Raw genomic sequence first — 17315 nt, forward strand, 5'->3', positions numbered from 1 at the left:
TTGCGGTGGCGAGTGGAGCCAACGGGCCCCGGGTTTTAGTTTATGAAGGTCCGTTATGGTGATATAACGGTAACCCCGAATCCGATATGTGAATAGTAAGTAACGGTTCTTTATGTGTGTATCAATCAAAACTTGTTATTTCATTTATGTTTCCGTTATTTATGTGCAACGTAACGGGATTTTATTGTATCAGTCAGTGTTTCGGAGTCAGGTTAATGTTGCAGAGCCAAAATAACGGTTTGGATATAGTATAAACCCGTCATAGTCTCTATCTGCAACATTAGCTATAAGCCAAAAGGACTTGGTTAGCTATGCCGGCATGCAAATCTCTTTAGACAATTTCATCGTTAATATTTGATGATTTGAGTTAATGACCTCTCTCATGCTATGCTATTGTTTCTGTGCTATCATAAACTTAGTTGTTTTTACCTATACGAAAGAATATATATATATATGTATATTTATAAAAAAAATTTATATTTTTGTAACTTTATAGAAAGAGAATATAAAAGAACACACAAGTAAATTATCATATATGTTATATAACTTTATATCGTGGTATGGGAGACATTGCAACTTGGTTCGGTTCGAATGTACAAGGTCGATCGTGGATCGAATCTCGAGGTTCTATTACTTCATTGTGGTCGACCCAAGGTGGGACTTGATCGATCTGGTCTTTGGTGCACCCCCGCACGATAGATCGATGTCAGGTGGAATCTAAACTCGACTTTTTCAATGCTTAAGTTAGTGAGTAGATTATAGAGTGTAAGATATATCCTTTTGCTCTCCGAGTTAGGGAATTAATATTTATACCTATGGAGATGACTCAAAGGTACGTGGGTTATTGATGGATGTTGATGCTTTGTTCAGCATGATCATACGAGCGGTTGATACATACATTCATAACAACGTGGGTCGACCATCTGGGCCTAAACTGTGCAACGTCAACCCGTACAATCCCGAGCACATAGTTAGTCATGCACTGTCCACCAGGTTGACTACTCTTCCTATGGATGTGTGTTTGATCATTCCATATTAGCTCCTCGACGGTGACCAGTTGTCAATCCGTGATTGGTGTAGAAATATTTTTCATTAATATATAATAAGAAATAACTAAAGATAAATTTGTAAAATTATCACCTATTTATGAGTGATGTGGTGCCGAGCCAAGAGGAATTCTAAGTTATAAGATTATGTTGGGGGAGGGGGTGTACCCAACAAAACTCATGATGCTCAAGCTCGTGGTTATAATCGTGATGATGTGACATGCGGGTAACAATGCCAGCAAATACATTTGATGGGGTGAGGGTTGCCAACGGTGACATGTCAATCGAATGAAGATGATGTATCTATCATGTATCAATCGAATGAAGATGTCAATTGCTAATCACACGTCGTAATCCTCATATCAATAACCAAAATAACTTGTTGAGCTTAAATCATTGGCCCAAACTATTGAATATTTTCAGTGTGAGATTAAATTGAAATATCATATGCTTGAGATATAATTTAAAATTTTAAAAATATCATGTTATATTTAGTTAACATATTAAATTAATAATCAATAACCCCCTCTTTTAATTTAGTTAATTAACTAATTAATATATTAAATTAGCATCTCTCTCTCTCTCTCTCTCTCTCTTTAAATTTAGATAGGGTTAGGTTTATAGGTTCTAAATCGAGTGAAACTAATATGTATCCCAAATAATTCTCATCCTTATCTACAACTCAGAAGTCAATCAAACCTCTCACTTTTTAAATCAATGCTAATGATAGAAAAAGGTAGAAAAACTGTTGCAGTTCTCTATATGTAGCGTTGGGAAGTTATAAAAAGGAATTCAATGTTAATGCAAATAATAATGTAAAAGAAAATTTACAAAAAGCCAACAAAATCTATTTATCAACACAATTAAATGGATATAATTTCGATGTGAAACTAAATTCGGTACTGATATCTTCGATCAGATTTGATATGAATTTAGATAGGAATAATGGATTTGAATTCGAATAGCACGTTTAGTTTTGGATCCGATTCAATTTTAAAACTAAGAAATCTTCAATAGAAGAATAATTTAGCTACTAAAGGGATGAAATGTACTTAGAGATCCGAAACCCGCGCCCACAGATCCGATAGAGCCCGAGTTGGTCTCCGAGACGTCCGCGAATCGGACTCCAAACTGACTTGCGGTCGTCATCTCATCAAAGACCGTGGGCCCACTCGGATTATTGTGGGCCCCGAAGCTAAAGGACCTCTCAGAAACGGGGTGCGCGGGACGAGTGTGCACACTTGTTGACCGTGACTCAGCCGTAACGACCACGAACCCTTCCGGGGTGCGCCCCGGCTGCTCCCCCACCCCCAAGTGTTGAGATTCCATTGGCTAGCGAGTTGGAGGCCCCATAACGAACGACCATTAGAAATACACCACGTAGGTTATTCACACGCACCTCCGGTACATCGTACCGCATTCCCTGGACCCCGGCGACTTAATTCGTAACGTAATGTAGAATATCGGTTGTGGATTCGTTCCATCCGAAACGGCGTAGCCAAAATTAGAAAACGAATCCGCCACCGTTCTGCAAACCGACTTCTGGCTTCGAAACCCTCGCCTCGCGCTTTAAAGGAGGAGGAGGAGGAGGAGGCGAGGAGAGGAGATCGCTTCGATCCCATTGCGATCCCATCACCGGGATATTATGATCTTCCGATCGGAAGAGGGCGATTGTGGCGAATACGTACACATACCGTCGGTGGAGGACGACGAAGACGTCGACAACGACGAGTACGAGCGCAATCATGGTGCGGATGAAGTTGGAGATGGAAGATTGGGTGTCGTTCGAGATGAATCGTTCCTGCTCCCGCCCTACAACTTCAACATGGTGGATACGTGGATCTACCGCTCGGGGTTCCCCACCGCCGCCAATTTCCGTTTCTTGGAAGGGCTCAACCTTCGATCCATCGTGTGAGTTTCTCGTGGCTTTGAATATCCCCGAATCTGAAGTTGTTTCCTTCGATGCGTACTCCCTTTTTGTTTTTGTATTGGGGGTGAAGGGATTGGTGCGAATGCTGTGGGGGATTTGGTTGCAGGTATTTGTGCCCGGAGCCGTACCCGGACGCTAATGCCGAGTTCGTTCGCTCCCATGGGATTCGTCTGTTCCAGTTCGGGATTGAAGGAAGCAAGGTAGAAAAATTGTCTTTATTATTCTCTCTAAATTCTAAATCTGCACTGTTGGTACATTCTGATTAATTGTAAAGAAGTCCATTAAGCGTTCTCATTGAACCTTCTGTGGGAGTTCTGTTGTCTTTATTGTTATTCATTATGCCTTGGCTCTGTTAATCAGTAAATCAAAGTAATAATTTTAATGGTGATCTTATTAGCAATTTCATTGACATCATCATGGTCATCTCTTTTCTGTACCTTATGTGATAATATAACCTCTTTGATGATCACAAGCTAAATGTCACCGGTAGCTTTTTTTTATTTAGAACCTGCATTAGTGTTATTTACGTTTCATGGTGAAAAATTCAGTCATTACACACTTTTCTGCTGTGCTGACTACGTGTACCGATCTCTCTTATTAGTTAGATCAAACATGCTTATTTTGATTTTTGTCCTAAATCACATTTTGGCTTTCTTTTTATGAAACCTGAGGGGTAGCACATCATGTTAATTCCAAAGTTCATTGCCCATAATGCTATTATCTATCCCTTCCATCAAAAAGGTACCCAATCTCTTCTTACCATGAAAATTGCCTACTTTCTTGAATTGTGACAAAAGATGTTCTATGAGAGTTCACTGTAATATCTGTTTAAGGTATTCATATGGTCACAAGAAAGATTCAACCTGACAAGCAAACAGTAGAACTCATGTGACGATGTCGAGTCATGAGTTTCATATAGTTAGATCAATATCACCCTTGTTTGTGCATACGATTCTCTTTGAATTTTATTGCGTTGCAAAAAGCAGAACAACAACAAATTGGAAAAGCTAATATCCATAATTCCAACAATTCTACTTCTTTTTTGTTTTTCATGTAACCAAGGTTTGCACCTGCAGGAGTCTCTTGTGGCCTTGCCAAAAGATGCTATCATGAGGGCTCTCGCTGTCTTACTTGGTACACAAATATGCAAAATTTGAACTTTTAATTCTCTTTTTCAATCTATATGTTTATTGTCGAAATCATTTTAATTTCTTTGTCCTTGCAGATGTAAGGAATCATCCAATTCTGATTCACTGCAAAAGGGGGAAGGTAAAAGAATCACATTGACGCCCATCAAATTCATTCAAGTGCCTTGAATTGCTAATGAACTTACATTCTTTCATCTGCAAATGGTCTTCCAGCATCGGACAGGGTGTCTTGTGGGCTGTTTCAGAAAGTTACAGAACTGGTGCCTGTCTTCTGTGTTTGAGGAGTATCATCGCTTTGCTGCCACCAAAGCTCGACCATCAGATCTGAGTTTTATCAGTAAGTTCGACGTCTCATGCACGCTGCGTATACTCAGTATCATCTACCGGTGCTATGGACGTGGTTCCCAAGTTGGGCGCTTGCTTTACGAGGATAATAATAGCTCGTCATGACGAACAATCTCTCCTATTTCTTTTCTATTTTTCTTATCATGTGGTTTTGTCGTGGAAGTCGAACATTCCATTGCAGATCTGCTCATGTACATCGTTCTCTTATCGGAATATCAATAATCTCTTGACCCTATTTTTTAGGTGCCAGGGGAATTCTTCTCGTCTATTTGTTGTTCCTCTCAAAGCTATCATCTGTTACAACTTTATATGCGATCTTTTCAACTTCATAGGATGAGAAAGATGGATAACAGCTTGGATGCATTTACGATCGAGATTAGCTGTTGTGACATGCAATCCAAATGTTACACAAGACATGCTGTTTACATTAAGGTAATACCAATTAAGCTGGAGAATAAGAAACAGTAGGCATAATGACTATAACTGTCGGTGTCAGATTAGTCACCCGTTCTTCCACCCACGCGTTCGGAGCCTGGCGCTTCCTCACGGTTTTTCCGCCCCCACCGAGCTTGCCTTCGGGTCCCACTTCTCGCCACCCAGGCCTTAATAGAGGTGCAGCGTCCGACCCTTCAACCGTACCCGAGATCGGCGTTAACACGGATCTTGAAGCAAATGGAAGGCGATCAGTGAAGAAGGGTGGGTTACCTGTCGTTTCTCGCTCGCGTTCTCCACCTGCCCCGTTTCGTTTCCTCTCCCTCTCGTATTACACTTAGACATGGCCCTGCCGACCCTATACCCCCATCCAACCGTTCGTCCTATCACATTGAACGGACATCAGAAGCGTGCATCCTAACTTACAATCCTCCGCCAGTCAATTTAACTTCCCTGCGAAAGGAGGAGCTGCGACGGTTCGGTCACCTCAACCGTTTTGACTCCCCGGCCCGAGTCTACTCGGCTCGAGTTGGAACGGCGGGAAGCGTTTCCCGCCCCATATCCCCTTCATTAATTGGTCGCGCCTCTCTTTCTTGATTCCAGAGAAATCCAGCCACTGCCGCCGCTCCGATCCGCCGTCGAGGTCCGGCCGGTACGCGTCCCATTCACATTCTCGCCTTTGTCCCATTTTAGATTTGGAAACCCTATTCCACCTATCCATTCTCTGCTTTTGGTCCCTTTAGGGTTTGATGTGAACTGGTTGTATCTTGAACCGTTCTAATGCAGTCCTTAAGGGGTTTGGGATGGCTTTTCCCGTGGGAAAAAGACCGATGAGATGAAGAGCCTGTTAATGTTCTATATGACGAAAGGATTTGGCGATTGAGAGTAAGAGACATATGGTGTGTCATTGTATCTTTTCCATTCCATGGAGACATCAACCGTCAAGTTTGAACCAAGCAGAAACTGAATGAATATTGTAGATTATACATGCTAGGATTGGCTGTGGGATAAGCATATCGAGGGAGACATTTGAGTTGCATCACTTGATCACAAATAGAATGATTGAAATGGTTTGCAAATTCCAAAAGATTTTAATATGAGAATGAATAGCTTATTAAGAGTTGCGCATTTGATTTACTGAATTTGCCTGAACCGCATCTGCATCTGATCTTACCAGGGTAATTGTGACTATCGGCTTCTTTTATATACCATTGCAATCTGCTAAAGCTTCTTTTCCAACATGAAATTCTATTATGTCAATTCGAGTTTATCTTTGGTCTCACATGTCAAAATGTCTTAAGCTTGAAGCATGAAATACTAGTTTAGACAGAAAATATAAAGAGTTGCTGAGCCGAGTTGATGCTTTGTCATTGTTTAGGAATTGCATACAGATGTTCTTTTGCTGATTTAGCTGCAACTTTATTTTCATGAGTGTTCCGGGAAAGGGCAAAAAAAAAAAATGTCTATGTGTTTTCTTCAGGACTGGCATCTATAACTGTGGAAATTTAGTTGTTTCACCAAGAAGCTGGTTGTTACCTACAAAATGTAAAAAGAGAGCCTCTATCTTTACACCCCTGTTTGTGGTCCTTTTTGGGACATCACAAGAAAATAATTTAGGTGTCATGAACAATAATCTTCCATGGATGTTTGACCTGTATCAATAGGTTCACAAAGTTAGGGCCATAAGCAGACATTAAATGTGCTAATTCTCTATTTGATGGCCAGTTGTTTGCAACATAGCCGATAAGTTAGGTCATATTGACCTTTTAGAGGATGTCTTCTAGGGACTAGAAGGTTCTCATAATAATATATTTTGATATCTTTTTGCTATTCACTTTATTCTCTTTAGCTTCTGAAATGAAGAGAGCAAATCTTGATAAAAATAAAGCAAACTGATTTTTCCACTTGAAATAATAGTGATAGCAAGCAAATAGAATCATGTTAAGAGTAGAAAAAGGGTGAAAGATTAAATTGTCTAGTGATATGGATACACATCATGTGGTGCATATATCCAAGCATAGAAATGTGGAAGATCTGAAATGACAAACAAAGAGATACAAAAGAAACTAGAAGTGGAAAAAACATCATGTTCAGCTAAAAGCCAGCTGCATTTCAGTTGTTTGCACTATCAAGTATAACCCTGCTACTGAAGGAGAGAATCCAGTGAAAGCATAGGAGTTGCATAAGAATTCTGTTTGCACTATTAGTCCTTCTAGTTTTTCCATCTCAGTTGTCATTCTATATTTAACAGTGAGGAAGTTTGGAGATCTGCTATTGGTAAAATCAAGATTGGTGAGCTTCATCAGATGACATGTTGGATAAAACAGAATCGAGCAAACGAAATTTACAATCTCAAGCTGAAGGTTCCACCCCTTATTTCCTACTAGTTCTAACCTTTATCAAAATGATAATGTGAACAGTCTCAGATAGCTTGTAAATTGACCTTTGAGGCTGTTTTTGCTGCCTCACGTGGCAATGGGGTAAATCATCCCAATCTGCACTTTTATTCAAGCCAAATGGTTCTCCAAAAGGTAACATCAAACTAACTTTTCACTTACCACAATTGCTATTCCTGCATTTTTTTTATGGACTTAAAGTTGGATTTAGGAATCTTCAAGGCTCAATTTATTTTTATGACCTAAGTGATGAATTTTCTGTATAAAATAGTTGACACGAGTTTCATGCCTTCAGAACGTGAGTTACATTGATTTCTTGCCATAGAGAATCAGACCACAAGCTAACATACCGAATTTTTGCACAACTAGGAATGATTTATGTGATAATTTTGAAGTTTTAATTATGAGACCAAATGGAATACATTCATATCTCATGTACTTGTTGATCATGTATTAGAGCCCATGTTTTTTTGCTTGAAAACATTTCCTGTGTCTTAAAATAGGAAGCCATTGAACTGAAATTACTGAGACTGTTTTTTCGATGTGTCAAGCTTTTAATATTTGGTGATAGGATAACTTCAGGAAAGAAAACTGTGAAATGTTATACTGCAAGAGTTTGAACCCCACAAGATGCAGAGCAGGGTTATCGGTGCTTGAACAGGACTGTCTCCCTCGGTGAAGGCCCATCTCATTTCCCATCACATGGGTGGTGGGTACCCCTTCTACCAATGTCGCCATCTATTGATGGCAGAACAGTATGGAACTTGGTGTATCTATGCTGCAATGGCCCAGTCTTTCCCACTGTACTACAAACTAGGCCTGTAGGTTCATAAATTAGATAAGGTTTACTGCTGTATAGGCAAGCAACTTAATTGTTTTCAAGCTGATCTAAGTGGTGCAGATTGGCCTCAGTTCACTTTTACTTGGTCCACATACACTTTAGGGACAATATATTGGCCTTGTATAAATAATTGAGACATGCATAATCATCACTGAACACTGCCATTTCATGTCTAATTCATTGCTTTTGCCATAAACTATGATTGCTAGACTCGAGCTAAATATCCTTTATTAGCTCTATCATTATATTACTACTCTTAAATGAGGTAGTCCTGGCAAACCATTCTGGTGATTCATTTGCTGAGTTTTCATGTGTCCTGTGCCCAACAACAGTACCACAGTGACCAGTATGAAGGCAATGGTTGTACATGCAGCAACCATTTGTGGTCCAGTGTGGGTGAACTACTGCATCGTATTAAAAGCATATTATCTGCTTCTATGTTCAGTTCTGCATTTATTGTTTGGTTCAAAGTCAATGTAGGTCTGCTTAGCGTTTTCAATGATTGGTGCAACCACAACATGAATTTATCATCACACTCGCATTGGTAAAGTAACTACTTTACATCTATTTCAAGCTTCTTCTATGCTCTACTGGAGTAAGTCCTTCAAGATGCTCTTCTCTAAAAAGAAAGAGAAAGCTGGCAGAAATTTGTTGGTTAAGGGTCAACAATATCATTGCAGTTGAGGTTGTGATTTTTCTTATCCAGATCATTGCAATCATGTCATTTCTCACTGGTGGCCACCTAAATGATTATGTTCCTGGTTTGCATGCAAAAGAAGGGATTTTTTTAAAAAAATCTTTTAAAATATTTAATACTTGGCCCCTTATCTTGGTTTGCAGATTTAATACATTGGTTGGCTGAATTAAAAGGTAAACAGATGACACAAGTTGATGAATTAGCACCGGAATTCCAAGATCATATAGCAGGATTAGATGTAGTAGAGTTAAATCAACTAGACACTTCATTTTCAATCATTCAGGCTGGCCACATGTGAAACCAATCACTTTCCTACTGTTCTGGAGCATTATATGATGTATTGCAAGAGCACTACTATTTGGTATTGTTGTTATCAACCTCTACTAATCCAAAGGCTTGTAGATCAGACTTGAGGGCACCACCTTATGTTTACATCCTTTTCCTTTTCATCTTTTCTGGTTCTTTTGATCAGCATGGAGATAGATGATGGTAGTTGTTATAAGCTTTAATTTGTTCCTTCTTTCAGAGAACAAACTTTTGGTGTTAAGATTATTCTTTTGTAACTAGATTGATCGGAGTTTAAGGCACGAAAATAATCCCTTCTATTAGAAATTAAATTTGAGTATGTATCTCTTTTATATGTTTAGGAAGTAATGGGGCTGTAGCCAAGTTGCTGGCTGCAACTATTGAAGGATAACCTTTTTGTCCTTGTAGAGCTTATCGCTAGGGTTTTATCCCTCCATGCTTTCTCCTTATCATCCAGTGATAGTAGTTAGATGGTCGCATCAAGCTTCCCACGCTTCCTTTGCTATGTTCTGTAATTGATTATGGCGGCATCATCACACACATATGAAGGAGACATCACTTCAGCCTAGAAGTTTTTGTCATTCAGTGTGAGTGAAGGATGATGAGCATGACTTGCTTCCTACATCATCTCCCATTATGTGCCCAAAGGACAGCCCTAGTCTTTTGTCTTTTCGCAGAACTAGTCTCCTGTGCTACGTTTCATGAAACTGGAGTCTCTGTTTCATTTCAATAGCAAACATATAATTGGAATCCCAAAAGAACAAGAATTAGAAGATGAAGCATGAAAATGCAAAGAGAATAGATGCTGACGTTTTTGGAAGAATATAAAATGAAAAAAAGTAGAAGTCAGAAGTAAGTAGTAACTAAATTAGGTCTGGTTTTAGTGTTAGGGTTTTCTTTGTGTCCATATTGTACTGAGATTCCAGAGGTAATACATGTGTCAAACCATATAATTTTTTTTTTGTTTCTTTCTTGGTGTTGCTGCAAGGCTTTTTATCTTGTCACACAAACCAAACATAAATGGTCAAATTCTGAAGTAGTTTCTTTTGATGAAACACCTTAACATCTTGATCTCCAATGGCTCTCTCTCTCTCTCTCTTTTCCTTGGCTATATACCTCTTGGGAAAAGAGAGTGAGAAAACTTCTTGCCTTTTGCTCTTGGCTGTTTTGTTGCGATGTGCAACTTCAGGAAGCACATCACATGTCGTATGAATCCTGAAGGACCCTTGGATTTGTACATGCATACGAGGCTGCTCCTGTTTGCCAACTTGTTGTCCCCTTTCATCAATTACAAAGAGTGCAGCAAACCCCTTCCTGTCTTAAAAGTTCCCCATGTCGTGCCTTAAATCCCTTCTATCTCTACCATCCTTTTGATTGTCTCACAGCCAGTAGTACACCATCAGCCTTGTCTCTCACAGGTTAAAAGTCCTCAGATTTGGTTTTGATAGATGAAGATTTTGATGCCCCCATGATTGAAATTCAGTGCTTATTGGCCCCACGCATGTCTTCTTCCTCTTTAAACATTGTTGCATGCCCACTATAAGTACTGGTCATTTTTTCTATATCTTATCAGTTGATCAGGGTCTTCATCACAGATTTTTCTTCTCTTCAGTTTGGAGAACAATAAGTGAACATGGTCAATACTGAAGCATCTGAGCATGACTAGGAAAAGTGTGAAATGATATATGGTGTTTATGTACACTGTAAGAACATGCAGTCAGATGATTAAAAAGTACAAGTGAATTTATCTTGTTGCGCGTAAGTTTATATCTGATGCTATGTTGTGTAGTTTTTATATGGATCATGATAGCTTTACTTCAAAAAGAGAGAAGAAAAAGAAAATGATAGTAGCAGTAGAGGCAAGTAAATTCCTAGATTATCTTTCTTTCCTAAATTTCTTCTCTGAAATTTGCAGGACCCTCATTATGCTAGTCCCTACGGTTCCTTTTTTGATTTATCTGCCTAAGAAAGCTAATTCAAACACTAGTGCTGAAGGATTCAACACTTGCTAGCATCATCCAAATTGCTGCCTAAATTATTGAAGACGACAAAATTCACAAGGACCTCGTTGATGTCAGTGGGCTCCCATGCTGCAGTTGTTGCAAGTGAAATATGGATGAGATGTAAAAGGGACAGTGGGCTTCTCAGTTGTTTCTTCTGACGGACACCTGCTGTCTTTTTTTACCAACCAAAAGAGAGAGTGTGTGGGAGCAAAAGCTGAGCGCAGAAGGCCACATGAAATGTTGCTGAAAGGGAGAAACTGTAACAGCCCATTCCTCATCATTCTCACACATAGGATTAGCTTGTAAAGGCCAGGGATCTTGGCAAGAACTTAAGCCACCACTTTGTTTTATTCCATGCCTTTGGGGAGAAGGAAGGTGGAGTAAATCTGGAATCCTTATTCCCAATACCAGAGGCATCAACTCTCTCAGCTTCGATGGAGGACAAAGGCCTTTGTGGCCATGCATCACTTTTGTTTCCGAAAGCCAGTGCCCACCACAGATGGTGACATTTGCTTTTGCTAAAGAGGATGAGGTATGGAGGAGAGTGCAGCTGTGTTACTCCAACAATACTTTGCTGGCTAAAGCAGATCCTGCAACGAGGGAAACACACCAAGAACTTTCTTACAGTTTCTTTATACCAAATAGTGCAACATGCTCCCCTATTGGAAAGCCTTTATGGGCACTGAAACTGGTGCAGGAGTGGGGAAAGAGAAATCAGAAGCTTGTTCACCACTCTTTTGAGAATTCCTGTAGGTGCGCAGCCTCCTCTCTTTTCTGAGTTTGTAGACTTTTTTTTTTTTCTTCTTCTTTCTTTTTAATGTCAAAAGCAATTGGAAAAGCCTATGGAATAGGATGTCTGCTTGTTCTTTATACCTGGAAAATCATTAACATGGTTGATTGCTTTTGAGTGCATTAGGATCATGAGGTTAGTGAGCAGAAGCTACAACAAATGGAAACTTTTGAACTCCTCCTTCGTTGCTGGTATGACCCACTTCCGGTGAGGCCAATCAATGCACTCTTACTCTGTGAATTCCTATGATTCCATGTGATTGCAGAATTGGAGTGAGAAACCAACAAAAAACCAGAATGTGAATCAAACAATTTTGATACTGATAATTATTATGTACACCCACCCTTGAGATTTATGATACATCAACTTGCATCAAGTCAAAAGAGTCTGATTGTTCTATTGTGGCATTCCAATCATCCCTTTCTTAATCGATAAATCTTTTATGTCTTTCCATTATCTTGGATAGGTTATATGGATCTTTTTCTGAGATAATATATCTAAGAACAATCAACTTTCTTACATTCTTTTTGTAGTCTCGAAGAGATCTCAAGGCCCCATAATAAGATCTTTAGATAAGAGAATGACAAATGCAATAAAACAATAAAAAATATTTTGTCCCAAGAAAACAAACACTTACACGTTGAAATGATAGGTTTCGTGTTTTACTGAGTCCAAAATATTTATATATAAAAAAAGAGGAAAATTCCTCCGAATAAATAAATAATAAAACATGGAATGGAATGGACGGTGAAACAATCAGCACACTTGATGGTCCTCCGCTGCCAACGTTTCCAGAAGACCACGTTAACATAAAAGCACTTGTTGGGAACACCTGCACTGGGAAGAAGACCGAGCGCCGGGGGACACGTGGCAGAAAGTCGACGGATGCCGACAACATTCTGCCGCGATCGCCTTGATGTGATCCGATGGTAGACAGAGGTCGTGGAAAGTGAAACTTACACGGTCGGGGCGTTGCCACGTTTTGGGTCCACCAAATTACAAGGAACAATAATAATAGTAATAATAATAATGGTAATTAAGGAGACTTTGGCCGCGGGTGTTGGTAGGCTCCGAGTGTGGATGACATCGATGACTTGATTAGGAGTAGGACCTAATAATGACACCCCAACTCAGCTTTCATGACAATTAAACTGTTCTTATTTGCTGTCATAAATCAATGGAGGAGGGATTTGATTGTGATGATTGAATAGAATCTTCATTAACCAAACGAATTAGTAATTTTATTCAAAATTTGTAGAATTAAAATGAGTTATTAAATATATTGAAGTTATTAAATTTATATGATAAATATTCAGATTCTTCGATAATAATTTGGAAGGAGTGATCGAGAGTCACTTGTGACGTGTAATTACGGAGGGAGACATGCTGAGCAGATGGAACGCAAAAGCAAGCTAAAGAACAGAGAAACCACAGCAAGATAAGAGAGAGAGAGAGAGAGAGAGAGAGAGAGATGTTAGCCAAGTCGAAACCGTGGATGCATGTGATCCCAACACTGGTTGAGTGTGAGATACCTACCGCCACCTTCACCTCCACTTGTCCGGGATTCAGAAGCTGGACAGACCACCACACTGTCGCTTTCCATGCCACGCTCCCTCCATCCCTCGCTCACCGTCATTGAGCCCAGAGGGAACTGTAGAAAGAGGAATCTCTACCCCCGCCTGCCTCTCCTGCATCATCTAAGCGAGGTTTGATGCATTATCCAATTCACTGTTCCACCACTTGCAATGATGCTAGCCTACCCTCTCTGGCTCTATATCTACACTTGTCCTTACCTCCATGTCAACTTACGTCTCTCTCTCTCTCTCTCTCTCATCCTATTCAAAGCTCAATGATTGAGACCATGCAAGGCAGTTGATGGCTGGGAAGACCACATAGGCCCTCTGTTCCTGGCGTTGCAGTCCTGTGCAAGACCTGCCTCGTCTTCGGCTCTCGAGATTTCTGCTTGGTTTTACCTCTCGGTTCATCACCTACCACCTTGTCCACTTGTTTTGTTAACCTCTTTTGAGATCCTACTGTTGCTCGATTCCATGGAACTCACACGGCTGTGATCTCTCTTTTCTGAGTTCGTGGAGGTGGTAGTCTCTGTGTCTTCTTCTTCCTTTGCCTGCGCTTGCTCTTCCTGTTCTCTGGGAATCGAACACTTTGCGTCGCCTTGCTCTTCTCGTCTTACCAGGAAAAGCTACTTCGTGGATCGAGCTGGAAGCGGAGAGACGAGAGAAGCACGCCTGCTTCGATGGAATGGGATTACAAGATGCCTCCGTGGGATTTGGCAGAGCTGGAGCAGAGTGCGGAGCCCAGCATGGGCGCAGTGGTCGGGCCAAGCTGCAACCTCCGAAGCCAAGCTGAGGGAGCGGACTGCTCCGTCGATCTGAAGCTCGGGGGCTCACCGGAGAAATGGAAGAGCCAATCCAAGACGACGACGGCGGTGTCGTCCTCCAGCCCATCGAAGAGGGCTCGAGCACCGGGCGCCGGGAGCCAGAACGCGGCGTGCTCGGTCGACGGCTGCAACTCTGATCTCAGCAACTGCAGGGAGTATCACAGGCGCCACAAAGTCTGCGAAATCCACTCCAAAACTCCGATCGTCATGGTGGGCGGCGTGGAGCAGCGCTTCTGTCAGCAGTGCAGCAGGTAATGCATATAGAACAGGGCAACCTGCAAGCCGAATGGTAAAGCTCTCATTACATGCTTTGTTTCCTCATGGCCGACCCATCTTCTCGGATTCTGTGTGATGATGGTAAAAGCACCAGCTTCTCTTCTTCTAGGCTGCAAATGTTTGATTTGAGCAGTCTCCATAAGATGCCATGATTTCAGACGATCATGGAGAAGAGTTTCATCTTTTGTTCGTCTTCCTCTGCTACTTGTTGTTCTCACCTTATTTTCTAATGTATTCTGGCAAATCAAGTCTGCATCTTTCATTTGGTGTTGCTCTATTCTGGCACCTTATTTTTGCTCTATTTCATTTGGCAAATCAATTCTTCTTTCTTCCTTGTCATTTTACTTTGTTCCATTTGCTTGCAAGGATTCTTCTTGTTTCCCTGTTGTATCATCTTTCTGATTCCAGGAGTATGCTTTGCTCCTGGTTTCTCTCTCTCTCTATATTTAGTTCATCTTCTAGTAAATTTGTATTGATTTCAGCTCAATAATCAACCATAGCATATTGGTCAAAATTTCCAGAGTCCAACTATCCAACTTGAACATCTCAAGCTGTTCCAATTAAACATAACTTCTGCTATTTCTCTGTTGTGGAAAATTGATTTCAGACATCTATACCTTCTTCAGCATAATCTTGTCTGCAGATTATATTTTTTTCTGCCAAAGAAATCATTCAGAAGTATATTTCTCTCTTTGAGCATCTTTTGCCTGATGATGCATACTGCACTACAAAAACTCAGAAAGGATAAGTCCTCACCTTCTTTCCAATTCTTTGCTTTTGGCAAGCAGAATCAACTTAATACTTTCAACTTCTTCTTCCTTGAGTTTGTGATGCTATCACTTGCAAAATTGCTCTCTCTGGATTCTTTGGAGCAAAATAGGATCATAAAAGGGGGAAAACAGCATTCAAATTTCAATCATAACTCCACTGTCTTCTTCGTACTGTCATATAATATCAGAATAGAAACCGCAGTTATGTGGACTCACCTCCTCGAAAATTCGACACTTCATCCACAAAAACATTCCAATTCTTGTTCATCTGTTTGATTCCTTTTCCTCATCGTCGGCACCGCACGATTGATGGTTTGATGATGCTAACAGGTTTCACTTGCTGATAGAGTTCGATGAGGTAAAACGAAGCTGCAGGAAACGTCTCGATGGCCACAACAGGCGCAGAAGGAAACCTCAACCAGAATCAGCTACTTCTGCTAACCTGTTTCCGATTCAACAAGGTATGAACTTTCTTAGATTTCTCCATTTTCGCGAACGAAAGGCCTGCTTTTCTGGTGAAATTTCTGTCATCTGAATCGATTTACTGGCTGGCTGTTTGGAAATCGGAGCACACAACATGCACTGATGCCCTAATTAGGGTTCTAAAGGCTTCAACTCGGCATGCAGGGACCAGGTTCTCAACCTGTGCATATATATCCCAAGCTCCTCCAACAGAGCCCAACTGGTCTGCCATTGTTAAAGCTGAGAAAGATGCACTGTACACCCATCACACCCCCCTGCATCTCATCGACAGCCAACACCACTTTCCTGGATCCTTTTCTTGCAGCTATAAAGAAAGGAAGCAGTTCCCTTTCTTACAAGATGGCAAAGCGGCATTCAGCAGAACAGCCGTAGAAGCATCAATATGTCAGCCACTCCTCAACACCGTTCCTTCAGTAGAAAGTAGCAGCAGCAGCAGCAGCAGCAAGCTTTTCTCTGATGGATTAACCCAAGCTATCAACTCCGAGTGTGCTCTCTCTCTTCTGTCATCACCAACTCAAACTTCGAGCATTAGTGTTGACCACATGTTGCCTACTAATAGGATTCCAGTGGGTCAGCCACTTGTTCCGAGTCTTCAGTACAGCAGTCTCAATCCCTACTCTGGTTCTCCAGCTTCAGGCAGTGTCTTGCCAACGGAGTTCTCTTGTTCAGGGGCTGAGGATGAGCAAGCAGGTGGAGTTCTGGTTTCCGATACTGATCTCCATTGCCAGGGAATGTTTCAGATAGGTGGCGAGGGTGCCAACGATGGAGCCTCCCCATCTCTACACTTTTCTTGGCAGTAGTAGTAGTAGTCCTGTAAATGGTATTAGTTCCTCGAGGGTTTGTACCGACTAAAACTCTTGTTTTGCTTTGTCCAAACATTGATGTTCTTGCTCACTTCTGACTTTGATGCTGAGGAGCTTTCTCAACATCTTTCCTGATGAAAGCAAATGGCAGTGATGTTTCTTGTTTTTAGTGTTTGCTTTGAAGGCCACCTCAAGCTTTTCTTCATTGGAGAAGGCACACAACCCTACTTTTTTCCTCCTTTATTGTCTCATTTATGAAAGAACTCGAAATTAGTGGTATTTAAATTTCATATATCCAGAATTTTCCATATATATATATATATATATAGAAAATGTATTATTTGATTGATTTTTTATGAATAGCATGCTCTTTCTATAGTTCTTCCCTCTGCTTTTAAGTTTACCAAATGAACTATAATTAATGGTCTGATTTAACTGATATATTCATATTTATCACATATGTATCTATCTATATCCCAAGTCATCATATCTGATGAATAACCAGTGTTCCAAGCATACCCAAACCCTTTTCCCCCTCATCATGCTCTGCTATGAGTGTCCAGATACTGGTAAAATTCATCTTCCAGTGATTCCTCAGGCATCCAATTTTGAATAGCTTGAAAGATGATAGCTAATCCCTCAATTCTGAAG

At 40.6% G+C, this 17315-nt stretch overlaps 2 protein-coding genes across 2 annotated transcripts; both read left to right on the forward strand.

The window, feature by feature from the left end:
- Nucleotides 1-2554: 2554 nt before the first annotated feature.
- On the forward strand, nt 2555-4731 carry LOC135612593 (tyrosine-protein phosphatase DSP3-like). Its single transcript, XM_065109061.1, has 5 exons — nt 2555-2957; nt 3083-3176; nt 4053-4110; nt 4202-4245; nt 4338-4731. Exons 1-5 carry the CDS (start codon nt 2692-2694, stop codon nt 4572-4574), a joined length of 699 nt encoding a protein of 232 aa, XP_064965133.1. The 5' UTR covers nt 2555-2691; the 3' UTR covers nt 4575-4731.
- A 9006-nt stretch (nt 4732-13737) lies between these two features.
- LOC103973273 (squamosa promoter-binding-like protein 16) lies at nt 13738-16833 on the forward strand. The gene is made up of 4 exons (XM_065092786.1): nt 13738-14027; nt 14129-14583; nt 15709-15839; nt 16006-16833. The coding sequence occupies exons 2-4, from the start codon at nt 14189-14191 to the stop codon at nt 16659-16661; spliced, it is 1182 nt and encodes a 393-aa protein (XP_064948858.1). The 5' UTR covers nt 13738-14027; nt 14129-14188; the 3' UTR covers nt 16662-16833.
- Nucleotides 16834-17315: the final 482 nt, after the last annotated feature.

The sequence above is a fragment of the Musa acuminata genome, chromosome BXJ1-2, assembly GCF_036884655.1.
Source record: "Musa acuminata AAA Group cultivar baxijiao chromosome BXJ1-2, Cavendish_Baxijiao_AAA, whole genome shotgun sequence".
NCBI lineage: Eukaryota > Viridiplantae > Streptophyta > Magnoliopsida > Zingiberales > Musaceae > Musa > Musa acuminata.